Below are 27,201 nucleotides of genomic sequence, written 5' to 3' on the forward strand. Positions count from 1 at the left end.
TCGCCACCGGCCTTGGTCGTGAACCACATTACCACGCCTGGGACCAGATTCCGAGCGGACCAGAGCGGAAGTCCAAAGTTTTCCACGGAACCGAAACTCGCACACAATTTTCAAAATTCAAATGCATCTGTGAGGTAATAGGCCAAGTCATATTCGGCTTAGAGGCTAGAATAGGTTTATGAAAAATATTTTTTTTATTTTAATTCGAGCGAATTAAAATTTTATCGAATCCTATACAAACTTGATTTTTTTTTTGAAAATTCACAAAAAATATGTTGATGTCTGAGAAACTCGAATATGAGATTTGGGGACTTATTTGCTTAGTATTTTGGAACGACCGGGATGAAACATATCAACACTTGTTTTCTAATTATTATTTTACCTAGCCAAATTTGTTTCTCTCGATGAAACTTCTTTTTGGGGTATTACAAGATTGTTGTTTGATATCTAGCAAAAAATCAGTTTTTTTAGAAAAAGAATATGTATCATTGTTAAATTTCAGAAACTAATGGTGAGTTGGTGACTAACATCCAGATTCCCGCTCGACATTGAACTAAGCTACGAACGGAATCGGTCAGGTACAGCTGTAGAAGAAACAAGCCATGTGCAAGTGCAAGTGCAAAAAACTTAGAAACAACAACAAATGCTATGAAACAAAATAACTTGTTAGGCTCAAAAGAGAGATGGGCTTAGAAGATTTAGCCCAGAACAAGTTAGGGTAAGAAGAGAACGCTGGACATTGGCTTCATTTTCCAGAAATTCAAATCAAGTTCGAACAGTCAAATTTCGTTCAAACTTGAACCACAATTCATGGAAAAATCACCAATCACCATAGAATAATGGTCCCATGGATTGTGTCATCCTTGTTGCTGCATTCTTTTGTCCCGCATGATGTATTTCATCTGCCTTGGAACGGTAGGGTTAGGAAGTTACTACACCATCCCAAACACATACTATACATAAGTTAAGCCCCACGTAGCTCACTAGTCGTGCTGGCCTGTCTCTAACTATATTTTCTAGAAATTGCATAAAACAAAATGACGACTCTCTTCTATATGAGGTTTTTTTACTTATTCTCTAACTACCGTGTAATGAATATTTCAGTGACAATCACCCTGTTCGCTGATGCTGAAATTTGGCTTATGCTGAAATTTTGTGAGAGGAAAATAATGTTTCATGGCTGAAAAGTTGTTCTGAATATGGTTAAGCGAACAGGACGAATTTCTAGTTGTTTATGACAATTAAATAATTATGAGTATATGATAGATAAATGTTGTTATAAAACTCGTCATCAATATGACATCCAAGTAGGGTATGATAATTTTGGGTTGGTGGTATCACTAACAAACGATACATTTTCGTTATTGTAAGTTGAGCCGGTTCCAAAAAAAACATTATTATACATTTAATGACCAATATCTCTATTATCATTGCATATTCGCCATAGAAGGCTCCATGTGTTGTAGCGTAAGAAAACATTCAAGACCCAAAGAATAAATATGACAATCGCACTTGTGAGTGATGACATGGTCTTGCATGATTGCATCACTATGGCCATGTAGGCTAAACCCTACCCAGTAACTATAGTTTTCCAAACGGACGACACTGGCACTACACGGCACTAGCACTACACGGCACGGCACTATCAGGCACGGTGTCACTGTCGTGCCGTGCCGTGTAGTGCCACCGTGCCCAGACTCTGGCCCAGGCACGGCACTAAAGCCCTCAGATAGTGTCGTGCCATGCCACAAGGCACGACAGCCCAACAGACTAGTGCCGTGCCTTGGCACTAAAACCATATCACCACTTCAACAAATCAGAATCAAAAGAACAGTTCAAAAACAAACGTGAAATCTGATGAATCTAAAATCACAAAGAAGAAAACACAAGACAGAGATAACAAAATACCAAATTAAAGGAGTTGTGCAATGGCTGCCTCATTAAAACCCTGTCTAGGTAAAACTCACCCTTGTGAGAAACCCTAGACAGGGAAAAAGAGTGCAACCAGCTCCATAAGTTCAATTGTTCATTACATCCACAACCAAAGGTCCAAAGCATCCAAGTCTTAAGATTACAGAACCATTACATAAATGACTAATCAAGATAAAGTTGTTCAAAGGCCTCCTCAAGCTCCTTATCCTCCACCATATGTTGTAGCCTTATCTCTGCAGCTTCCCAGTCCTTGATGCATGTGAGTGCCTCCACAGTTTCAGGGTTCAGCCTCCGCCGTCGGTCTTCAATGATCCTACCAGTGGTACTAAAAGTAGCTTCAGGAGAAATGGTAGAAACAGGCACACTGAAAATATCTCTAGCAAGGGTAGAAAGAACTGGATATGCTAGTTTATGCTGATGCCACCAGTTCAAGATGTTGAAGTCATCATCCATCTGACTAACTGTGTCACAGTCCAGATAAGCTGAAAGTTCAGAACCAGTGTTAGATGAACTTGCTGCATGTAACAAAGTAGTAGCAGGAATAGTCCTGGACATATCAAGATTAGGAGGAAGAGAAGAACAACTAGCTCCAAGCAAACCACCACCATCATCATCATCATATATCTCAGCCCAAGCTGTTCTTTTCTTACCAGATAGGCTTGGAGGGTCAGGCCTTTTCGTCCTAACAGAGCCATACAAATCATCATATTTATGATACAGTTTGAAAAGAAGAGTTCTAGTTTCCACCGTCTTATTAGAATAATCAGCATCAGTAAGCAAATTTAACTTCCCAAGAACTTTGTTAAAACCTTTAATTTTAGCTCTTGGATCCAAGATAAATGCAATGCAGTAAAATTCAGGTATGGTTCTCCAATATTTATTGTACTTATCAATCATAGGTTGGACAACAGTTCTAATATGCTCATCATTTTGATACCTATGCAGGTGTATAGCAATCTTAACAATATGATGAACCATAAGTGGGGCAGTAGGATAGTACACACCAAACAAAGCAACTGTTGAGTTATAAAACAGTTGAAGAAATTCCAGTATTTTAGTTGCCATAGCCCAATGCTCATGAGTCAAAAGAAAAGGGTCAGCTCTTTTTCAAGGATAATTAGACTCAATGAAAGTATGAAAAGTTTTCTTGTGTAGTAGCAAATGCCTAAGCATCAGGTAGGTAGAGTTCCACCTAACCTCCATGTCCAATCCAAACTTCCTAGGTCTAATACCAGATGCCATGCAATAGCTCTTATATATAGCAACTTTCTGGTTAGAAGAGTTAATGAATGATATAACAGTTCTGAAAGCATCAAGCATAGGACTAACAGCAACCAGAGCCTCTTTAACAATCAGGTTTATGATATGACAAGCACAGTGTTGATGCAAAAACAGATCAGCACCCAAATACTCTCTAAGTACAGCTTTCAGTTTATCCATAGCTTTAGTATTAGCAGAGGCATTGTCCAAAGTAACAGAAAAAACCTTCTTCAATATACCATAATCATTAAGCACATTACTAACACGTTCAACAATGTTATCAGCATTATGTGATGCATCAATAAGCCTTAAGCCAAGCACCATTTTTTCAAGTTGCCAATCAGCATTAATGTAATGACCAACAACACTCAAATAATCTTCTTTTGCATTTCCAAACCAGATATCAGAGGTAATAGCAACAGATGAAATGGCATTACTCTTCAAATCATCAATCAAACGATCATGCTTTTCATTGAAGTACTTAAAAAGATCTCTAGCTATAGTTTGCTTAGAAACAGTTGTGTACCTAGGGTTATGAGCAGTTTTTATGTAATATTCACAGGCCTCAGTTTCCCCAAGATGGAGGGGAAGATCTAACCTAGCAAGCAAACGAACAAGCTGAACACGAGCAACCTCGGCCGAATACTCCTAATTACGCATAGTACCGTCCTTATTGAAAGTAATGTGGGACTGAGCCATGCGACATTTCTCACGCTTCTTAGGGCAAGAGTCTTGATGACGGAGAAGGTGGCCAGTCCCAAATCTAGAGTACGCAGAATACTCCTTACGACAGTGAAGACACCGAGTGCCATACCTGACAATCTTACCATTTACCTTCTTGGTGAGCTTCTCGAAATCTTCCCAGCATACTGAGGTAGAAGGGCGGTTAGGCCTGCTGCTGGAGCCGTCATCAGCAGCGGCGTCGTCCTGGACGGCGCCGCCGGTGTTGGGGGCGTCAGTGTCGTCGACGGGAAGTGGGTCAGCAGCAGTACGGCCGTAGAGTTCCTCGGCAGCACGACGGCCGAAGAGCTCCTCGGCATCCCCAGCGACATCGTCCTCGTCGTCTCCGGTCATCCCGTAGAGGCGCAGCTCATCGTTGGTGGTCATGGAGAGACCGATGTCCTCCTGCTCGTCCGACATCTCGTCGTCGCCGGCCTCCGGTCCCTCAACACCAACGCCTACCAAAACCAAGAACAACAAGAACACCTAGGGTTAATAGAAGATCATGAAGAAATCAAGAAGAAGAACAAAAACGAACAGATCTAGGGTTACAGCTCATCTCTCTTGACGGAGCACCAGAGACAACGGCGACGACGACGTCATGGAGACCCGACACCCTGGTACCTCAACGCATCAGAGCGGAGCCCCAATGATGCTGGACTCCGGCGAGGTCGATGAGATCAACGAGACAGAGACGAAGACGAACAGTGGTGGATCTCGACGAGAAAGCTACATCGACGGTCAGGGAGAAGGAAGAGTGGTGTAGAAGTGCCGTGTGCCCGTGCCAGCAACCGCCGCCTTAACTAGCCACCGGACGGCGGGAAGAAGAGAGGAGAGCGGCTAGGGTTTCAGTCGATGGGAGAGCTCGATGCGGCTGGAATGGGGACGGAAGAATGAGCTAGGGTTTGGAAACGCTCCGAGCCAGGAGCGGCGGCTGGCTTATAAAGTCGTCCCACCCGACCCCTAGATCCAACGGTCAGTAGGCGGCGGGGGGGGGGGGGGGGGAGCTCCATCCAATGGCTCGAGGCCGTGCCGCCCCCGTGCCGGCCGTTGAAGCGGGTCGTGCCCGTGCCATGCCATCGTGCTGGCATCGCGGCCCAGGCATGGGCACGGGGCCATGCCGTGCTTGGCACGGGCACGGTAGCTACCGGGCCGGGCCGTTTTCGTACCGGGCCAATTCGGACCGTGCTCGTGTTGGCCCAGCGGGCTTGGCCCGTTTGGAAAACTTTACCTGTAACCAGAGGTCGCCGGTGCACTGTGGTGGCAACGAAGAAGATGGCGTGCATGGTGAAGGGGTTGCATGGCAGTTTGTTAGGCTAGTGGAGGGGAAACATTGACACAAGGTGGACAGATGCTCCTTAATCATAACTGTACCAACTGCAGAAGCTACATCTGAAACTGTCGGTATATCGTTGCTAATAACAATATTATTCAGCATGAGCAAATGGAGAGGGCATGTAAACAAATTTTCTGATATACTCCTAAGTACAATAGTGGAATGGCCAATATATATATATGTATAAACATCTGGTGCTTCTGCTAGAACTGGGGCGCCGCTAGAAGCTCGCCACATTTCTTATAGTACAACACTAAGCAGACTTGCGACGACTCGGCTCCCCCGGCACCGGGCAGCAAGCACACCACCGGAGGTCCTCGGTCATGCACTCTTGCAGCGTCTTTCAGACACCACGTACGGGGCTGGCCCGCCGCCGTGTAACGTCTCAACTGAAACTGCCATGTGCAGCGCTCTCATTTGGAGACGTGCAGCGATACTGTCGCGATGAGGACGCACAGAGGCGCCAGCGCCGCCGCACTGCCCTGCCCCACCGTCGCGGCGGCGCCGACGTCGTTGTAGTCCGGGGGAGACGTTGATCCGTAGCCGGGACCGGGAGGGGGCATTGAGCCGTAGTCGGGTGGGGACAATCCGTAGACCGGGGTGGTGTCCGGCGTTGGCGGCGTCGGGGTCATCGGGGTGGGGGGGACTGTCGGCGGCATGGTCGTCGGGGATGGCGGCGGCATCATGTTCTGACCGCCGCCGCTGCCATTTCACAGCACATCAAAATTTTAGCCACTGTTTCGAATAACAGTTATGTTTTGTTTTTGTTTTTGTTCTTGCTTGGATTCACATGAACGCAGAACGCTTACCTTGATGATGGGTACTGGCACGACCCTGAACCTGCAAGTTGGAAGAGAAAATCGCTTGAGAGTGAGAAGATTTGTTACTAATCAAATACGAAATAATTCGGCAAGACATGCATCATGATTGCGACTAGCTAGAGGCATTGATGAGTTTGCTTACTGGGATCAGTGTTGGTGATGGTGGCGGTGCCGCCGAAGTCGCAGCTGGTTGGGGCGGGGTTCTTCTGGTAGTAGCTGTTGAAGGCGTAGGACGCGTGGTCGTGGACGGTGTCCGGGTTGAAGCAGCTCCCGCCCTGCTTGATCGCCGAGCAGTCCGCGCCGTAGCCGCAGGCGTAGTCCAGCGCGACCTGCAGCGCCGTCGGACTCGCGCTCGGGCTGGCCACGCACCACGTCCCGCCGCCCCCGCCACCGCCCCCGCCCCCACCTGCACCAGCACCGGCACCGCCACCGCCACCACCGGCACCTCCACCGCCACCAGCACCGGCACCGGCACCGGCACCGCCACCACCGGCACCTCCACCGCCACCAGTACCGGCACCGGCACCTGCACCGCCGTTCCCGGTCGCCAGCGACGGGAACGTGGAGTACGGGGTGCCTGGCGTGGAGACCGGGTCGGCGTAGGCCGACATGGGCGTGGTGACCGTGGGGTAGGACGGCTTCGACACCGAGATGGTGGTCAGCAGCCTGTGCGGGCTCGCTCCGTCCGCTGCCTCTGCTCTCCGCTGCTCTGTTCCTATTGTGATCAGATGGAACGCTCTGATTATTTCCACCGATCTAGTCACTTCTTGATGAGGATGTACTTTTTCACCTATACTATCTTGTTTGTTCATCAGAAAAGAACCGAATAATGTTTCCTCAAGAATTCAGGTGAAAAAGAAAGAAGAAAAACGAACGGTTCAAGTAGTACCAAACGTCACCACATTCTACAGAAGAAGTTTAAACCTGATCTTGTCCTAGCACGAAAGAGTTTGGTGCAAAAAAGAATGCGAGGACGAATCGGCAACTCACCACCATAGAGGACAACGATGGCAAGAAGGAAGCCCAAGGGATTGAACAGCCTATGACCCATTTCGTCTCCCTGGACAGCTACTGCACGAAGAAGCGGTGTAAAGTAGGGCCGTGCTTTCTCTTCGTCCATGGCGTATATATAAACATGACGCCAGCACGTCGAATCACAGGTTCCTTCCGCGGCAGGGGAGGGAGAGAGAGAGGGAGAAAGAGAGACGAGGAATAAGAGGAAACTTGAGAGGGGAGGATTGGAGCTTTGCGGGGTTGGAGCACGCAACAGCTGCGTGAACATATGGCAAAGAAATGCACGGGCAAAGCGAAAGGCGCGTTGGTGGATCAGGGGGGGTGAAGATCTAGCAGCGCAGGGAGCCGCCGGAGGGAGGAAACAGGAAAGCTGCCCGGACCATCGGCTGCATGTCCATGATCGTGTCGATTGGATCGAGGACCATCGGGATTGGGGAGAATGTTTGGCTTTGCGTTTTAATATCTGCAGAGGGAAGCCCCCCGTACGAGGTTGTTTGTTTTTGTAGATTTCCGTTCCCTCAAAGTATACTAACCTGTGTCTGTGTGGATGAGAAATGGCCGGTAAGATTTTACAGGTCTGTTTAGGAGTTAGTAACGTTAGATTGGGCTTTGTTTTAGCAGGAATAAAATACGTTGCCCTAAAAAAGAAGCAGGAATAAAACACACACATTATAATCATGTAATGATGATTGTAGTCGAGATTAGTTAGATGATGAAAATGGCACATTGTATGGTCCATCCTCTTTTGATTTTAAATAATATTAGTCTGAGATTTTGTTCTGTCGACTATAATCATTCTTCCGTTTTGTTCTTTCAAGTTCATTATGTGAAGGAATCATCAGGGATCGGTGTGCAAATGAGTATCTTACGACTTCAGCTAATATGCTTTGCTTCTGAAGGTGTTAACCAATCACCTTCTGCAGAGCAGCAGGACCGTCCTCTCCATCCACGATTCATAAAGAAACTGAAACAAAGTGGAGCAGAAGAGAAATCATGCATGGTACCGAAAACAGATGGATATACAAGTACTACTGCTTCTCTGACAGACATGCTTTTCTAGAGGCTGTTCCATTTCAACAGAGAACGAGAAACTAGCGTTTCTCTGCAGCCCACAAACTAGCCCACCGTGGATTCGTTGTCCGTTATCATCATATATCGTTGCCACCACAGCTTTTACTTGCGCTCGTTATCGCTAGTTCGCTACGCATCCGCCAGCAGAAGGGTGCCGCCGGAGCACCGACGAGCGACGGACCGACGGTGGCGGGCGGTGCATGGAGCAGAGAAGCCGCAGGTCTTGCAAGCCTCCGCCTTTCACTGTAGCGAGCTACACGAGGAAAAGGTCCACCTGACTCCCTCCCTGATTTCGGCGCTCCTCTCCAAAGACGGCGATGCCGATTGTCTCCTTTTGCCCCCTTTTCGCTGTGCAGATATGATGGTGGCCAAAGCGTCCAGATTTGCCTTTTGTGATCCGTCCAGGCTATGACCCTGAGTGAAGCGCCAATCAGTGGCCAGTGCAGCCTAACGATGGTGGACTGGGGCACAGTAGCTTGGAATGTTTTCTGGGCCTTTTCTGGTGCTTGAGTTGATGGCAAATGGACAAAAGTATACGAGTACATATATATAGGGATGCGCAAACCTGCTGGGCTGTTTCCACAATTGGTTCTAACGGATCCCCACCATTTTGGGCTTCTCATGTTCTCTGACCCCACAATGTTTGAGCCTTTCTGTGGGCCTCAACTGTCCCCACTCTATTGGGCCTGATCTAAAGCTCCTAGTAGTAGTAGGAAGGAATATGTATGTCTAGGGGATCACACAAGATACGATTAGAGACGGTACAAGTGGGCTGCTTGTTTGTTTCTTAAACAAACCATGTTTTTTCTAGGAGGAATCTACATAAGTTGCTCAAACAAAAAAAGAGGAATCAATAGAAAGTAAGCAAATACTTACTCCCTCTGTCCCGAATTATAATTCATTTCAACTTTCTTAGAGAGTCAAGACATCTGTTTGAAAAAATTTATATAACAAAATAATAACATTGATGATACCAAATAAGCATCATTACATTCTTCGTTAATTATATTTTCATAGTATATCTTTTTTTATATCATAAATCTTTGTAATTCTCTCTATAATTTTAGTAAAATTTAAGATACTTTGACTCTCTAAGAAAGTTATAATGACTTATAATTTGAGACGGAGGAAGTATATAGTAGACTCAGAAAGTTCGCGCTGTCACTTGCTTCATCATCCAGTTGGTTACAAAATCACGAGAGAGAGGAGAGTTCAGAGTTTGTATATTCCCTCTGTCCCTGAATAAATAAATTCCTAGAGTTGTCTTAACTCGAACTTTTTAAACTTTGACCTAATTTCTAGAAAAAATAGTCAAGATTTATGACATCAAATTAGTATAATTAGATATACCATAGAATGCATTTTCTTAATGTGCTCATTTTATGTCATAGATGTTGTTACTCTTTACTATAAAGTTAATCAAACTTAAGATAGTTTGACCTGCACGAATTCTATGGATTGATTCATTTGAGGATGGAGTGAGTATTCTAGTATCTCTCTTGGAGTGGTGGGTTGAGTGTTTTACAGTATACATTATGTATAGGGATACCCCCTAAACAATTTGTTCGAAGGTTTCCTGTACCCGTTGCACAATTAGCTGGGGCACTACCCGATACAGGAACTTTGCCGAGTGCCAGAGGCACTCGGCGAAGCCCCAAAATCACTCGGCAAAGGGTTTACCGAGTGTTACACTCGGCAAACGACACTTGGTAATGATTTATCGGCAAACACTAGTTTGTCGAGTGTTTTTTTGTCGCGCACTCGGCAAAGACGTTGCCAAGTGGGTAAAAAACACTCGGCAAACTTTTTTTTGAAAAAACAAGCCACCGGCCACCACCACCACCACGCCGCCGGCCACCACCACCACAGCCGCCGACCACCACCACCATAGCCGGCCACTAGCACCACCACCACAGCTGGCCACCACCACCACCATCACCAAAGCCTCTTGCTGCCGCCGCCACCAGCAACACGCCGCCGCCGCCGCTGCCACCACCACCACCACAGTCGCCGCCCACCACCACCACCACCACCACACCCGACCACCACCACGCCGCCACCGGATTCGGGAGAGGGAGAGCCGGATCCGGCCGGGAGAGGGAGGGCCAGGGAAGAAGAAGGGGAGGGAGGGACGGATCCGACCGGGAGAGGGAGGGCCGGGGAAGAAGAAGGGGAGGGATGGCCGGATCCGACTGGGAGAGGGAGGGCCAGGGAAGAAGAAGGTGGGGAGGGGGGCCGGCCGGCGGCGGCGGCAGGGAGAGGCTCGGGTCCGGGAGGGGAGGGCCGGAGAAGAAGAACGGGAGGGAGGGCCGGATCCGGCCGGGAGAGGGAGCGCCGGGGAAGAAGGGAGGGGAGGGGCGGCGGCGGGGGCCGGCAGGCGTCGGCGGCAGGGAGACGGGAGGGGCGCTTGGGAGGGGAGACGGGCGGGGTGCTCGCGAGGGAGGGGCGCTGGGGGATAAGTATGGGATTTTTTTTTCATTTACCAAGTGTTCTGGATTTGGCACTCGACAAACTTTATTTTTTTTCTTCTCCTTCTATTTTAGAAAAAAGATTTTTTTGTTTGCCGAGTGTCCTAGATCTGGACACTCGACAAACTTTTTTTTTATTTTTTTTCTTCTCCTTCTATTTCAGAAAAAAAAAGATTTTATTTCTTTCGCTGAGTGTTCTAGATCTAGGCACTCGGCAAACTTTTTTTTTAATTTTTTTTCTTCTCCTTCTATTTCATAAAAAAGATTTTATTTCTTTCACTGTGTATAAAAAAGAAAACACTCGGCAACCCCCTCTTTGCCGAGTGTTTTTTTTACACTCGACAAACTCTCGTTTTGCCGAGTGTTTTTTTTACTGAGTGTTTTCAGCGCTGCACTCGGCAAAGAACTTGTTCGCCAAGTGTCCGCATTAATACACTCAGTAAATATAAAAACACTCGATAAATTTGACGTTTCCGGTAGTGGAGGGGGTTGATACTGTAAATAATTTGACGAGGGTTGCAAATGATTCTGCAAAACGATCAGACGAAATATATACTATTTTGATTTGAATTTAAATCCAAGCATGTAGTAGTATTTGATTAGTTTTGCAGCTAATCAAATTTGCTTTACACAACGGAACCAAAAGATCCATTACTGCCATGCAAATTACAGTAACTAGCTTTTGACAATAATTCACCCAGCATGTATGCATAATAAAAACACCCAGCTGTTGCAGCGCACGCCCGGCGCCCGGCGTTCTCTACTTGGCGACCGCGCCGTCGTTGCCGGCCAGCATCATGTACTTGTCGCGTCGAGTCAGCCCGGTGCACTCGAACCCCAGAGCCTCGCCGAGCCGGCGCTGCACCCAGTTGGCCACCTCGACGCCCGTCCTGCCCCCGGCGCGCGTCCACTCGCGCGGCACGGCGCCCAGGAACTCCACCCGGTACGAGGGCACCGGGTTGGCGAAGAACGCCACGGGGTCCAGCCACTTGTGGCCGCTCGCCGTGGTGCCGTAGAGCGTCGTCACCTGCGCGTCCAGCGCCACGGGCTCCATGTCGTCGGCCAGCTCCGCGAACAGCGGGCTGAACCGCAGCAGGTAGGGCTCGCGGCAGGTGGTGCCCTCGGGGCAGACCGCGAGGTCCCCTTGCTTCAGCAGCCTGGACATGGTCTCGGCGTCCCGCGCGCGGTCGCGCATCAGCCGCACCGTCCTGATGGGCGCGATCAGCTCAGACAGCCGGCTGAGGCTGTACGTCAGGGCCGGCACGGGCTTCTGCAGCGCCGTGGAGAGCATGATGGGGTCCACCAGCGTCCGGTGCGTGCAGACGTACAGGACGCCCCTGCGCTGCTGCTGGTCGCCGTCGTCCGCCGGCGCCGGCGGGGCGCGGAGGCCGGAGGCGCGGAAGCGGACGCCGAAGACCGCGGCGACCGCGAAGTTGATCTTGTAAGGGAGGACGATGCCGATGTTGATGCGGATGACGGAGAGGATGACGCCGAGCGGAAGGAAGAGGAAGAAGGCAAGCATGGCGGCCGGGGTGGGGAGGAAGGCAAGGCGCCCGTCGTGGAAGATGAGCGGCTTCGGGTATTTGTCCCGCGGTAGCTTGTCATTTTCTGTGCTCTCTCTGCTCACGACATAAACTTCCTACGAGAAACCCAATCGTACTTGTCAATGAGTTAATTCAGACTTACATGTCGATTTTTTTTTAAATTTACTTTCATGTCGAATTGATGATTGATAAAACATGAATAAGATGACTACTACCATGCATGATTTTATTATTAAATGCAGAAATCCAAAGTGTACTGATGACCACGCACCAAACTAAGGCCCCGTTCAGATGCAAGCCAAAATCCAAAATTTTTCAAGATTCCCCGTCACATCAAATCTTGCGGCATATGCATGGAGCATTAAATATAGGTAAAAAGAATAATTAATTGCACAGTTTGCCTGTAATTGACGAGACGAATCTTTTAAGTCTAAATAGTCCATAATTGGACAATTTTTGTTAAATACAAACGAAAATGCTACAGTAGCCAAAAGCAAAAAATTTTCGCTTCTAAACGGGGCCTAAAGCCCCTTTTGAACGTACCTATTGTTTTTCTGCATTTTTCCTATGAAGATGACATTATTGATTCCTATAAAATATCTGTAGGATTTCTATAAAATTCATGCGTTCCAAAAACACCCTAGAATCTGAAATTCCATCAATGGAAGGGTGGACTAAGTACTGTGCATTTATAATTGCCGAAAAGAAGGCTCAGCTCTTCGTGAATGACTTTTCCGACTAGATATCACATTTATGCATTTAAAAGAGGGTCAAGCTATTAATAAATGTTATTTTTTTGCTGACTATTGCATATACTTCCAATTACTTATTTGCGGAAAGGACCAATTATTTGTTGTTTAAAGATTTCAGTGTGGTCCCCTACGCTATGAATCCATGAATGAGTAATAACCCCCTTTTTCAGAACTGTGCTAAACTAATCCTTTAACTAAAAATAAACAAACGCTATGCACCCAAGGGTCTAATTAAATATGCCCAATTGTATATTAAAAAAACAGAGAGTAGTGAGAAATCAAGACCACAGGCATCTCACTCCCACCAATCAATCATGTGCAGGAGTACAATCAGCCTGTTCGTTTCGTCGTAAACGATCATGGATTATTTACTGCTGGCTGGTTTGGTGTGAGAGAAAAATACTGTTCTAGCTTATAATCCACGATAGCAAGCGAACAATCTTAATATTAAGATACTGTTGAGTCCTATGTTGATTGAATCATCAGCATTAAACACAGACAGACCAATCAACTTAAAAGTTTCTTTTTCAGACATTAATATGGATCACAGGGACGACACAACTCTGAGGATATTTGATCTACTGATAGTGCTGTGCACTGTCGATGTGTCCAACACCACGGTTGTGTGCAGTGTGCACCGTCGATGATCACGATCACTTTGTTGTATGCATCTGAACTAATATAACAAAAACAGAAGGGGGTACACACCTACCGATAACCTGTTCGCTTGTTCGTATACGATCGTGGATTATAAACTAAAATATTATTTTTCTCTCACACCAAATCAATCAACAGTAAATAACCAAACAGGCTGCAGGTCGGCAGGTCTGGAAATTTCCATGCATGAATGAATTGCACCCGGATGGCTCCTTTTCCTGTCCCGTGCGTACGTCTTAACTCCGAGCCCGTAACTTTTGAAAAAACCCAGCCTATCGGTGCTTGGAAACACATGCATGGTCTTGCAGTAGAGGTTGTAGTAGAGCTAACCGAGCATGGGCAGTCATGTTCATTTATGGACTACAATTATAGCCCGTGTCGGGCGGGCTTGCCTCCTTTGGGAGCTAATCCATGGTGCCAGATGAACGAACGAAGTGCTTTTCAGGCATGGAATAACGTTTTTCTCCCACAATATTTTAGTATAAGCATCAACGTAAGCCAGATTTCGGCATCAGCGAGCAGGGTGGAAGTTGGGTGGTGAGCAGAGGAAAATACTGCTCCAGTCCGGTGCCCCGCTAGTAGGTTCCAACATGGTAAAACATTCTACCAGTATCTAACGCACACGTTATTAGCAGGTGGTTTATACGGGTCTACTCTTGCTAATTGTTACTAGTATTTTACAGTGGCATGCTGTATTAGCAACATGCATGAATGAAACATGGGGTACGCTGTACGCTGACCTGCAGCTTTCCTACTCACTGAAATGCAGGTGCTGTACGCTGAGGGGGATGGCCGGATGGGCACTTGGGCAGGGACACCGCACATGTCCGGCAGCAGTCAGTTACCACTACCACAGAAGAGGAGACATAGGAATACCAATAGTGGCCTCGCCGATCATCAATCACTCACTTCCCGGCCAGTTCCCAGTAGCAGTAGGTCTCCGTTGCCGCGCTGGTGGCCGGCCAGGTGCGCGCGGCACAGCCACGGCGGGCCGGGCAGGGAGAAAACAAAACAACAGCACACTCGCTTAAATGCCACCAAACGCACCGTAAATGCGCTTCAATGGCGTGCGATGCCATGCAATGCCATGCTCCCTCCCCGTTCTGTGTCCTTCCGGCGGCCGCCGATTTGCCATCGTTTTTTTTTTTTGCCCTTCTTCAGGACAACTCGTGGCTGTGCGAGGCTGGAATGCTGGATGTGCATGCTACCCCGGCAGTAGCAGTACTGGTCCAGGTTAGATTAAGGGGCTGCCACGATCCAGTACGTCCAGCCGTCCAGCGGACGCGGGGCGCCGATTCGTGCTCTCACGTGTAACGTCGGCTGCACAGGCTGCGGTCAGTGCGAACTCTGAACATCCACAGTGTGGCAGTGCCTGTGCCTCTAGCTACTACGTACGTTACGTACTATAGAGTACATACGTCCGATCAATCTGCTCGCACTGGAGTTCTCCGGTCCTCCCTCGTGCGTCGCTACTACGTGCCTACTCGGTCGTCCAAAAATAAATGTGCATCTTGTATTTCAACTTTATATACGTACTCCCTTCGTCCCAATGAATCAACTTCTATGGTTATCTTTCAGTCAAACTTTTTAATGATCGACAAAAATTTTATAGGAAAAGATAAACAATAGTTATGATACCCTATAACAGTATATTATGTGGCATTTATCTAATGGTGCTAAATTGGTGTCATAAATTATGGTGTTTTCCCCTACAAAATTTAGTGAAATTTATAAAAATTTGACTTAAGACAACCCTAAAAATTTATTAGTTCAGGAACAATGGTAGTAGGAAATATAGTATCAAACATTTGTACAACCAAGTTTACTATAAAAATGTATAGTGTGATTAATATTGATATTTATTTGGTATCATAAATATTGGTGTATATATTTAGTCAAATTTAAAATTAATTAACTCCTCAAAATGCGAAATATGCACTTTTTTTGGTATAGAGGGAGAACGAGATTCGTGGACTTATTTTTGCCGGTTGATTTTGCGTGTGCTTACTGATGTTCAAGGGATTGCTGTAGACGGTGGTTAGTTTTCAGTCATACAGATTACCTCCCTTTATCACTAACAGCTAACAGGTGAGCCCGTCAGGTCCACCTGCCATAGGTGCACCATATAATACAGATTCCGGTTAACTAGCTAGTAGACCCTTCAGGTCAAAGGATATTTATGCTGGTATCTGTACTATCGTTTCACACTTTCACAGATACACCCCTTCCTCTTAGTTTCACGCATCTAACCTATCCGCGATAAAAAAAAAAGAAGAAGAAGAGAAGGGCCCGTTTTGGATTCGATAGTGATTCTTAGAATCCATTATTTTTTTATTATATATTATCCGTGTTTAATTGGATTCTAAGATTCTAAAAATTTGGATTAAAATCCTTATAGAATCTAGCTCGTTTGAATGGGATTCTGGGACGTGTCATCGTTAGGTCCTGTTTGGTTCTCTAGTCCATGGACTAAAAGTTTTAGTCCACTTTAGTCATGAACTAAAAGTGGACTAAAGTGATGTTTGGTTTCTTGAATTAAAATGGGCTGAAGTGGAGAGAGAGGGCAATAAATGAGAGACATGGGTGTCCCTAACACTTTTTAGTCCATTTTAGTCCAGATTTGTGGACTAAGTGCTTGTTTAGTTCCCAAAAAGTTTTCCAAAAAGTGCTACAATAGCCATCACATCGAATCTTGCGATACATGCATGGAGCATTAAATGCAGATAAAAAAACTAATTGCACAGTTTGGTTGGAAATCGTGAGACGAACGTTTTGAGCCTAATTAGTCCATGATTGAACACTAATTGCCAAATAAAAACGAAAGTGCTACAGTAGCCAAATTCCCAAAATTCACGAACTAAACACAACCTAAAGGACTAAAGGATTTTAGTCCACTTTTAATCAAATATTTAGCTGTTTAGTTCAACTAAAATACATATTTTAGTCCAAAATACTTTAGTCCATGACAACAACACCCCTTACTTCTTTTTTGACGGCGGTATATGTCGTTGTTACTTTGACATTTAACCTAGTACGTACGTGTTTGGCTGATTGGCTCTCCCCCTGCGTTTTGCACAACAATCCTCCTACTCCGATTAATGATGCTTTTGTAGTTGGTGGTTACTAGGAGTACTGCTTTTCTTGAGATGTTAATGATGCATACCGGTGTTACTCCATATTAATGCCTTGAAAACAGGCCCCCGTATTATAGTAAGGTCTATCTACGGAAAGTAAGTAAAGAAAAAGCTGCTACATGCATGTACGCACGCACCTTGCAGTAGGGGACGAAGAGCTGGTCGAGCAGGCTGGAGTGGCTAATGATGCCCACGTCGGCCACGGGGTCGTCTTCGGCGCCTAACGCTTCCCTGAGCGCCTTCTGCCTCATCAGCTCCGGCCCCGTCGCGGGCCCGGACAGCAACCCAGTGAAGTACCGGCGTCGGCCGACCGTGACGTGCTGCAGCTCGAGTCCGACCACCGCGTCGGCGGCCATGTACTCCTTGAGGAACCACTCGGACATCACCCGCGGCGCGCTGGTCACCGCCACCTTCCGCCTGGCCGGGAGCCACAGGCTGCCGTACACCAGCGCGTTGAGCTGCTCCATGTAGTGCTTGGGCAGGACGGCGCGGGCCACGAGGTCCACGTCCCTGGGCGTGAGCCCCGCGAAGGTGACGAACGCCATCACCCGGACGCCCGCGCCGGCGCCGGCGCCGCCGCGGCGCTGCTCCCCGAGTGCCCAGACGAGCGGGAAGGCGCAGAGCAGGAGTATGGCGCGGAGAAGGCTGCCGCCCTCGCACGCCACGAGCATGAAGTAGGGGAAGAGCGCGGTGGAGCGCAGCAGGGCGCCGTGCATGTCGCACACGACGGTCCGGCCGGCGGCGTCAGGGATGGCGGCGACGGTCTTGAAGGCGGCGGCGGCCTGCTGCTGCTGCGAGACGGCGGAGGTCGACGGCGGCTTGGCGGTGGCTGTGTTGCGGTAGTAGAGCTGGAAGGCGTGGCGCCTGAGCTTCCTGGCGGCGCGGTAGAACGTGAAGAGCCATCGTGCGGCCACCTTGGGGAGGATGGCAGGAAACACCATCTCCGGCGGTCCTCGTTTTCTAGGTATACAGTACAGGCAACAAACACCCTGCTGCTCCGATCCTCTAGGCTCTAGGTCAGTTCCGGCATATAGCTACGTGCTGCTGGCCTGTTTGTGGCGATGGTGGTGGCTATTGCTCTAGGTCGCCGGACCTTTGCTCGGTTCCTATTTTTATCGCTGCAAATGAAGAAGGTTCGGGTGGGCGACGAAGCTGGCAGTGCCAGGGGCGGTGTGTGGTGCAGTCTGCAGTGGAGCCGTGGAGGGCATGGAGGCTGGGGTGTTTATATATAGCGGCAAGGTCGGATCGGATGCGTATGCACCGGGAGGACTAGACGAGTAGAGAGGTCTACTGGCCATCCGCAGGGGAATTTAAGGAGGTGGGTGGGGGAAAGTGAAAGGAGGAGGCGGCCATGCACACGCAGCAGTATATGCCCTGTTGGGCTAAAGACCAGGGATCAGATAGGACCGGTGATTAGTCCGGTCTTTTTTTTTTTTTTTTTTTTTTTTTTTTTTTTTATCCACGGGCTAATAAATAGTAGTATCTCAGGGGCTAATAAATAGTACTATCTCAGTATATAGACTGTTATGCCCTTGAGTTCGTCTTCTCCATTGTTCTCCTAGGTCTTCAATGCTAGCAAACGGGGTACCTCGTCTTGTCCATGGTTCTCTTGGATCTTGTTGGAGGCGTCCGCGTGCTTGGGGCCTCGGTGGCCAGCAGGATGGAGGACGCGGGCGTGGGGGGCCGTGGTGGCCGGACTGTTGGACGCGGCGGGCAGAGAAGAGCGTTGCCGGCAAGAGAGAAGAAGAATGGCGAGGGGCCTAGAGAGGGGCCGCCCCACCGCCCCAGCCGCCGCGGCCCGGCCCGGTGTCCGCGCCCCACGCCACCGTCCCGGCCGCGCTACATCGGCCGGCCGCGTCTGCGCCCCGCGCCACCGTCCCAGTCGTGCTGCGCAGGCCGACTGCCCCACCGCCCCGCCGTCGCCGCGTCCCGCTCGAGGCGGCCTCCCTGCCCGTCCCGCAAAGCTGGGCCAGGCGCTGCTGCCTCCCCGTCCTCCACGTCCGGCCGCACGCTTAGGTCTTTCTCCGCCACCCCGTCCCACGGCCCTCCACTGCGCCCGGCGCCTCCTCCTGCTCTCCACCGCGTCGTGCACTGCCATCGTTGGATAGGTAAATTTCATGTATATGCAATGTAGTTAGATAGTGAGGTTGAATTGTGGTGTAGTAGTTAGTTTATTAATGTAATTAGGATTGCAATGTGATAACCTATTAAGTTTAATTAGTTGGTGATCTAGAGATTAGGTGATAACCTAGTTATACTATTTACTTACTTAGTTAGCTATCTATTTAGTTAGTTATGATAGCCTATTTAGTTTAATTAGTTGGTGATGTAGTGATAATAAGGTGATAACCTAGTTGTTGGACATGTATGGAGCTAGCTATTATGTTATTTGTGAAGCTAGCAGTTACCTAGTATGTAGTTGTTGGCACGTAATTAGGACTAAACGAAATACATTTGGATTTGTGTATGAAATAGATGGACAACCTAGTGAGCATATATCATAGAGGCACCATAGAAAGAGATCGCTATGGATATGTTGAGTTTGTTGAGATGCAAAGCGTGCCTGTGTTATTCAATGAGAAGCCTTCATTTAGTGATTTGGTTGCAAGGGCTCAGGAGGAGCTACATTGCCATGGAGATGATGGCATCGCAGTGGAGGGTGTACTTCACCTAGGTCCCTCTCCCAACATCCTAAGGAAGATGATCCCAATTGGGTGTACAGACTAGTGGGAGAACTATGTGAGATCGGCTATGAAGTGCCAGTTCCAAAGTTTGGATATGGTTGTGCGTCGGGTGTTAGTTGATCCCATCCCTCATGGGTTTTTTCCACCAATGGGTCAGCAGGCACACTTTGACCTCCCGTCCCGGAACCTGATATGGATGTGGAGGTTGCACCTACGGTTCTCGATGCTCAATCTGCCCCTAATGAGCTAGTCAGAGATGCTTGTCGGACTCATGATGTTTTGGCAGATCCTCCTCATGAGATCCCTTTAACACAGAATCATCCGAGTAAGTGTCTTATCCACATGGTTATTGGGAGCTTACCCCCTTCCTTACATTCATTTTTTCATTCTTTCCTCATTTTTCTACTTATGTTGCAGGAGACATTTCTAACAATGTGGATGTCCCCCCTGTTGCTACGCAAGTGCACTGTGGAGATGGATTCTATGGCTTCAATAGTATTGAAATTATGAATGATTCGGAGCCATATGAGATGGCAAGGGCTCTTGATTCTGATGATGATCGCCCTGTTGGAGAGCTGACAGAGAGTGATGTTGAGATGCTGAGGCGTATCTTTCCCGGCCGTCGTGATCCAAGAGTTCACGAGTTCAGCGATCTTGCTCATTTCGATCAGGCGTGTGCAGAAGGACGTGATGATGAGCTCCTAGAAGCTCCTGAGACCGGTCCTAACATGGTAATTGAGAAGGGTAGGGTATTCAAGGATCTTCTTGCATTGAAGAGGTGGTTGTAGGCGTTTGTAGTGATACGAAAGAGACCTTACAAGATCTTGCATTCATATGCGGAGCGCCGTTACACAGTTGTATGTGACAAGGAACACTGCCCATGGAGGGTTTGTGCAAGGAAGCAAAAGGTCATCGAAAAGTGGAAGATCACAAAAGTTGTCAGGACACACAATTATGCTGACCATGTGCTGACACTAAAGCATTGGTAGTTTACATCTACCCTCATTGCCAAACGGTTGATGGGAATATTGTAGGGCGAACCCAACATAAAGGTTAGGACAATTATTAGGACCGTTGAGGCGTTGTATGGAGGTTATGTGATAACTTATGGTAAAGCTTGGAGGGCTAAGCAGCGAGCGTGGAAGATGATATATGGGGATTGGGAGGATGGGTATGAGCAGCTGCCAATACTTTTCAATGCAATCAAAGTGGTGAATCTAGACATGCATTATGAGTACATCCCAAAACCAAATGCATGAAAGGATGGGAGGCAGATATTCTTGCGTGCTTTCCGGTGTGTCCCTTAGTGTGTCGAGGCCTTTAGGCACTGTCGTCCCATCTTCTCCATTGATGATACATTCTTGATTAGCAAATACCAGGGCACACTTCTTATAGCCATATCCTATGACGCGAACAACAAGTTGGTTCCTTTGGCATTTGATTTGGTTGAGAAGGAGAACAATGATAGTTGGGGATGGTTCTTGAGGCTAGTCTGGATACATGTGGTTGGGCCTGGCAGGGAGGTTGGTGTCATATCTGATATGCACCAGGGCATACTTAATGCTGTGCGAGAGCAGATAGAGGGGTAAGCACCTTTGCACCATCGTTGGTGTACTTGGCACCTTGCCGAGAATCTACTCTGGAAGGATGGTATGAAGGATAACTTTGATCTGTACCAGGAGGTTGTTCAACAGCTTGAGGACAAGTACTTTCAAAAAAAAGTTGGAGCAGGTCAGAACCACATCAAATGCAAAAGGTAGACAATGGCTCACAGGTTTGATAAGGGATTTAGAGAAATGGACAAGAACTCACGACATCGGTGGATGGAGGTACGAGTTTCAGTGCAGCAACATGGCGGAGTCTTTCAATAAGTTACTATTAGGGATACGTGGTATGCCCATGAATACAATCGTTCAATTCACCCTCTACAAGCTTGTTGCCTGGTTCAACGATAGACACTCTCATGCATTGAAGTTGCGGAGTGATGGAGAGATATGCGCTCCGAAACCAAAGGCACACCTAGAGAAGGCAAATGAAAGGGCTGGCACACATGAGGTTACATGTTTTGACCACACCACAGGGACTTATCAGGTCGAGCATAAGGGTGGTACAACATCCGATGGTGAGGTCCAAGAGTCGAGGATGCATGTGGTAGTCCTCTAAGATTTCACATGCACTTGTGCTAAACCAAGGCAGTACCACTATCTATGTTCTTATTTGGTGGCAGCAGCTAGGCATCGCAACTTTAACTTGCCTTTTGGAGAGATGATAGTCATGTTCTAGGACTGTTAGAAGATGCTAGGTCTGAGGATTCACGACAACGTAGTGATTGGGCAGTGTAGGTCAGAAGGTTGGAGAGCATGAGTAGATGCCTTCCTTAGGCGTGAGGTTGGCGAGCAAGGGGCTCGCACTTCTAGAGTTCTAATCTCCTGGCTCCGGCAAGAGTTCATATAGTGCCCCGAGGAGGCAGATGAGAAGACAATTGGGTACTACTGCAGGGCATGGATCCTACACATGTTTGCCTGTGTTCTCTTCCCCAAAGCCACGGGTGACACTATGTCGTGGATGTGGGTCCACTGTCTCACTGACTGGGACCAGGCAGGTCAATACAGCTAGGGCTCTACAGTGTTGGGTTTTCTTTACCAGTAGCTTTGCGAGGTGTGTCGTTAGACTTCGTCCTCATTATCACTTGGTGGATGCGTGTACCTGCTCCAGTTGTGGATGTGGGCTCGTCTACCAGTTGGCCGTCCTGAGGTTCTGGCTCGTCGTGAGTGATTCCTAGGTCAGCCTCTATGTTGACAGCCAACGTGGGCGTACCTTTGGGACCAGGTTAGGGTTCCGCACACGAGGTTAGAGCGGGCGTACATTGAGTTCATGAATGAGCTAGATAGGGTCATGGCGTCTAGTGTAAGTAAATTTTATTTCCCATGCTAGTTTAAAATGGTTTAGTATAGCATCTAACATCTTGTTTGGACATGTTGCAGGTGTCGTGGAAGCCATATGATGGAGAGAGGGCACTTCCTTTTCAGTTGAGCAACATGTGTGGGTGCGACGATGACTTCTACAGGATGGGTGCTATCTAATCTGTTTCTATGCTATCAAGTTCCACCTGCTAGATAGAGTTGCACGCCAATTTAGAGTGAGACAACTTTGGCCAACGGCACCGTTCTCGACTGGCGTTGACTTACACAAGTAAGTGTTTTGCTATTTTAATTGTCTCGTGATGGTTCATTTCCATTAATTCCTATATAAGATGAAGTAATGATGACATACATGCACTTTTAATATGGTGACATGTACATGGATTGAGATGAATGTGTGTGTTTCGGCATTTCTTGTTCTCATCATTATGTCAAGTTATAGGACTATGGGTTCAACCCATGTCGTGATCTATTTTCTCTTCTTTCTTTGGAACCCACATGGTAACATTTTTCCATAGTGAAGCTTACATATGATGATACTGTTACGTATGATTTCTTCAATCACTCTGTACTTTTCTTGAGAAGCTTACATCAAATAGTCACGTCATATGGCTTTGGCGCCATCGTTTTATGGCATCAATTTCATCCCTAAAAAACTAACATCTTACGTGATGTGCAGGTTGGATCGCTAGAAGAACAGGAAGATTTTTTATTGGGAGAAGCACCACCAGTATTACATTGAACAATGGGAGCTGTTGCACGACAACATGGACAAGAACAACGAGCCGCACACGAACCATGAGTATAGGCGCTACCAAGCTTGGTACCAACATGCGATACGTTGTAGGCTGAATCTACAATGGACAGAAGATGACTACGCCGACATTAAGTTCTTCGATGATGAAGACACGGCGTACGACCAAACTACTCGTGTAGGAAGGCAGGTGGAGGCTAGACCAATCTTGGACAGAGTGGTAAGTCAATTGCCTTATTTTTCTATGTTAAGTTGCATACCAAGCTTTCGTCTAGCCTAGAGCATAAGCTGTCAAATTTATTTCTTCCATTCTTTAGAGAATCCGTTCTGTTCATAAACCAATCATTTAGCTAGGTTTCCTTATAATTGGTCTGGATGCAAAAAATAAAAATTGAACAGACCTACTACTAGCAGTAGATGTCAATCAGCTAGGTGTTTTGAAGACAATTCAGTACAACAGATGGAGTTGAGGAACTAGTCAGGAATTAACTAGTACTCCATACTAGATTAGTAGCGTCCTTATTTTTCAATGCTCGGTTGAAGACATTGAGCGCTTTCGTCCGAGAGTCAGGGACGATGACACGCGTAGCTTCCTAGATGTAAGATTTAAAATATTCTTTCAAATATATTATTAATACATTAAATTCTTTTAGTTAACATTATTTTGTACAACAGAGACTGTCACGTCAGCTACGCCGTGCGGCTGCTCATTGTGGTTGCAGGACAGCCACGATGCAAAACGTGCACGTTCCTTCAGTAGACAGAGGAGGCTTAGGTTCATCTAGCCAAGCACATGGCATTATGTACGAGGATGAGGACGACGACAAGGTGGACTAGAGGCACGAGGAGCTTGGTCCGTCTCAGCTCCAGGATGCTCCCTCGACTCAGCCTACATAGCCTTTAGGCACTAGGCGACGCTGTCCACCTGACCCTTACACTCCAGGCACCGACGCTCTAGGTCACAAGGGTAAGGGTAAGACTAGGAGGCAGTGAGGATTTATGGTAGATATTATTATGTACTATTATGGACTTTGTGGACTTTTATTATGAACTATTATGGACTATTATTATCGAATATGAACTACTATGGATTATAATTATAGACTATGTCGACTATTAATATGCTCATGTATATAGTTTTAGATGAATGTGGCATATATTTGTATGTTTGAATATGTTGTATTGAGGTTAAATATTTATCTCATATTTGTGTATGGATTGCATCAAAAAATAGGGAAAATTTTACCGAAATTTTCTACCTAAAGTACGTATTAATCAACGGCATCAGTTTTACCAGTTCAAAATAGTGATTGAAGTCTGAAATCAAATAGGCTTTTCAGTCATGGAATCTACGGGAAATAACCTTTATAGCGATTTGTCATGTCACCGTCGAATAGACTTTTCAGTGTCCTTAGAAATAGTGATTGAAGTCTAAAATCAAATAGGCTTTTCAGTCATAGAATCTAGGCTCTCCAATGTCCTACGATGTAGGCTTTTCAGTGATTCTGAGTAGACTTTCTAGGAGCATTTACAGCACAATACAACGGCTAGCAAACCTGCCTCCGCCTATATATATGCGTTCTAGGATGCAATGCTAAATAAAAGGAAAATCAAACTAGTATTCGATTTTGTTGAAGTAGGAATATCTGGAGGGCCATCTAGAGGAAAGGGTTTTGGGAGTGGGAGAGGAAAGGGGGGGGGACGAAGGGAACTCCCATTGTGTGGGAGGGATCTCTTGGACCTGATTTCTTTGAGGAACCAGTGTATCAGTTTCCCCCCGAGAGCAAGAGTGATTTCACTAAAGAGTGCCCTCTCAGAGGATATGATAACATGAAGGAAGATTGACCAAAATGCATGCATAGTGAGGACTGCTTAGTGCAGATGTTCACCGAGGGGATCGACGGAGGTCGTCGCTTCTTCAAATGCCCACGAGCATGGGTAATTGCTATTACATTACATTTGTTAAATATGTTTCTCGAATACTCTTACAACTCATAAGACATACTTATTATAGTCTTTCGAGTCTGAAGAAAACTATGGGTTCACTAGGTGGGTCGATCCTCGACCAATTTATCCACATCAGCAGTACATCTACTACCTGCAGGACCAAATCTTCAATCTACAAAGGGAAGGTAGCAGCGGGTACAAGGAAGACGAAGACGACGACAACAACAATGGTGCAAGTTCACAGGAGGCACTCTGTAATGATCCATATTGCACCTGCCCTAATCATAAGAACAAGGGGGGCCTCCGCCATCACCCCCGCCACCATCTCCACCAAGAATGGGAGGCTACTGTGGAGAAGGTGCAACACAATTGCTATGTGGCCACACTACTAGGATGACCCTATCTTATTCACATGGCACATCCATGTGTTTGTTGTTTGGTTTAATTACCAAGGCATGTTAGGTTTAGTCGAAGAAACTATGTACCCTAGTTTGGTACATGTTCTCACATGCCATTTTATGTGCTTGTTGTTCGCTTCAATTACCTAAGGCATGTTAGGTTTAGTTCAGGACCTCTGTACCCTAGCTCGGTACATGTTCCCACATGTCATTTCATGTGTTGTGTGTGTTGAATTATATAATGCCCTATTTCGTTAGGTTTTGTTTGTAGCACGTGATCACATTTCACTACGCCCGCAATATTAAGCTGAATATTATGACCATAAATAATGAAAACAACTACATAATGAAAAGTCCAATACTATAACACATTAAACAACATAATAATATTAGAAGTACGTGTCGACAAACTAAATAACACAGTACATGACCTGAGCATGCCCACATTTAAAGTGCATTACAAGATAACATAATGAAAAATCCAACAGTAGACAACATTGTTCATGACTAAACCATAGAACTAGCAAGTAATGGAGACTACCGAGTGCAACGAGGCCACTTTCTCTTCCTCAGGGCATCGGGATTCTCCTCCATCACTGCTTTCGCTCGGCATGCACGCTGAAGCTTCTTCTCCCTCTCCCCCTGTACGCAGCAATGTGTCTCCTTTTCTCCTCTTTCTTGAGCTCCTTTTTTGCAGCCTCCTCTCCGCGTCTCTTCTCCATCATCTCCTTGTCCTCTGCCTCCCATCGTAATAGTTTCTACATCCATTCCTTGTCTTCAGGCTTGATCTCAGTGTCGATCCACTCCTCAAAATCACAGAGCGGTGGAGGGGTCTACAACAAATGCAATTATTACAAAACAAAAAAATCATGCAAGATTTTATATGACACAAAATAATTCCTCACAATCTTGTTAATGCGGCGCTGATGAAGTGTAGGCTCAAACGCAAAATTGGAACACATCCAATACCTCTGCCTATATGTGTCATCTTCATCGGACTTGGCTACCTTGCAAGGATCGCCGCAAAAGCACATGGGCACTAGAACACCACTAGGTAGAGGCAATGGGTCGAAGGCATTTCCGGTCAGCCAGCCATAACTACAATTTAGCCACTTTTGTTCTAAGATGCGAAAGCAATTAACATTAAACCCTACACCTAAGGTTTTTCCATTTTGAAACAACCCCAATTTCTACGAAGGGAAAACTACAGAGTTGAAGTGTAATAAGATCGTAGTAGATCATATTACCCAAATCCCAGTCGAATATCACATCCATACAATGATAATATCAGAGTACAAATAGTGCAGAATTACATAAATTATTACATCGCCGCATTGGCGGAATCAAAAGTAGCATTCATTCAGAACAACTTGAAGATAAGATCGCCAAACTCGAGCGTAGGCATGAACCCCTCACCCATCAAACTCCTCGGAGCTATACTCCTCAGCAGAACCTGTATGCCAAAATTTATCAGTACGATTTGTACTGGCCACTCCCGACCCTATGAGCATTGCTTTGTGGAAATTGGATGCAAGTTGGATATATGCAAAAGGAACCTATAAGGCTGGGGTTTCCTATGTATTTTAGCATATCAAGTATATAACAGTATAGTCAAGTTTTTAACTCCATCCCCACTCCTATTCCACCCATTCCCATTCCAGAGCCAGGTTTCGATCCTGGGATCGATATACCACCATCTCCACACCATCACCATACCATAACCATTCCATCGCTCAGTCGACAGGCCAACTCCCTCTCGGCACTGTCTCAAGGCCCGTAGCCCCTGGC

General features: G+C 46.8%; 2 protein-coding genes across 2 annotated transcripts; both read right to left on the minus strand.

The window, feature by feature from the left end:
• Window positions 1-5,331: 5,331 nt before the first annotated feature.
• Window positions 5,332-7,147, minus strand: LOC136535148 (PLASMODESMATA CALLOSE-BINDING PROTEIN 1-like). The gene is made up of 4 exons (XM_066527464.1): window positions 7,060-7,147; window positions 6,212-6,784; window positions 6,058-6,088; window positions 5,332-5,950 (listed from the first exon to the last, which is right to left on the minus strand). Exons 1-4 carry the CDS (start codon window positions 7,118-7,120, stop codon window positions 5,662-5,664), a joined length of 954 nt encoding a protein of 317 aa, XP_066383561.1. The 5' UTR covers window positions 7,121-7,147; the 3' UTR covers window positions 5,332-5,661.
• A 4,074-nt stretch (window positions 7,148-11,221) lies between these two features.
• On the minus strand, window positions 11,222-17,884 carry LOC136535147 (glycerol-3-phosphate acyltransferase 1-like). Its single transcript, XM_066527463.1, has 2 exons — window positions 16,847-17,884; window positions 11,222-12,261 (listed from the first exon to the last, which is right to left on the minus strand). Exons 1-2 carry the CDS (start codon window positions 17,648-17,650, stop codon window positions 11,383-11,385), a joined length of 1,683 nt encoding a protein of 560 aa, XP_066383560.1. The 5' UTR covers window positions 17,651-17,884; the 3' UTR covers window positions 11,222-11,382.
• Window positions 17,885-27,201: the final 9,317 nt, after the last annotated feature.

This window comes from Miscanthus floridulus, unplaced genomic scaffold (assembly GCF_019320115.1).
Source record: "Miscanthus floridulus cultivar M001 unplaced genomic scaffold, ASM1932011v1 os_2568_1_2, whole genome shotgun sequence".
Lineage (NCBI taxonomy): Eukaryota > Viridiplantae > Streptophyta > Magnoliopsida > Poales > Poaceae > Miscanthus > Miscanthus floridulus.

Excerpts from the sequence above, each read along its gene's own strand:
- LOC136535148 (XM_066527464.1), bottom strand. The coding sequence starts at position 7,120 with ATGGGTCATAGGCTGTTCAATCCCTTGGGCTTCCTTCTTGCCATCGTT. Across the intron at positions 6,785-7,059 it reads CATCGTTGTCCTCTATGGTG|GAACAGAGCAGCGGAGAGCA; the intron begins GTGAGTTGCCGA and ends TGATCACAATAG. Across the intron at positions 6,089-6,211 it reads CATCACCAACACTGATCCCA|GTTCAGGGTCGTGCCAGTAC; the intron begins GTAAGCAAACTC and ends TCCAACTTGCAG.
- LOC136535147 (XM_066527463.1), bottom strand. The coding sequence starts at position 17,650 with ATGGTGTTTCCTGCCATCCTCCCCAAGGTGGCCGCACGATGGCTCTTC. Across the intron at positions 12,262-16,846 it reads TCTTCGTCCCCTACTGCAAG|GAAGTTTATGTCGTGAGCAG; the intron begins GTGCGTGCGTAC and ends GGTTTCTCGTAG.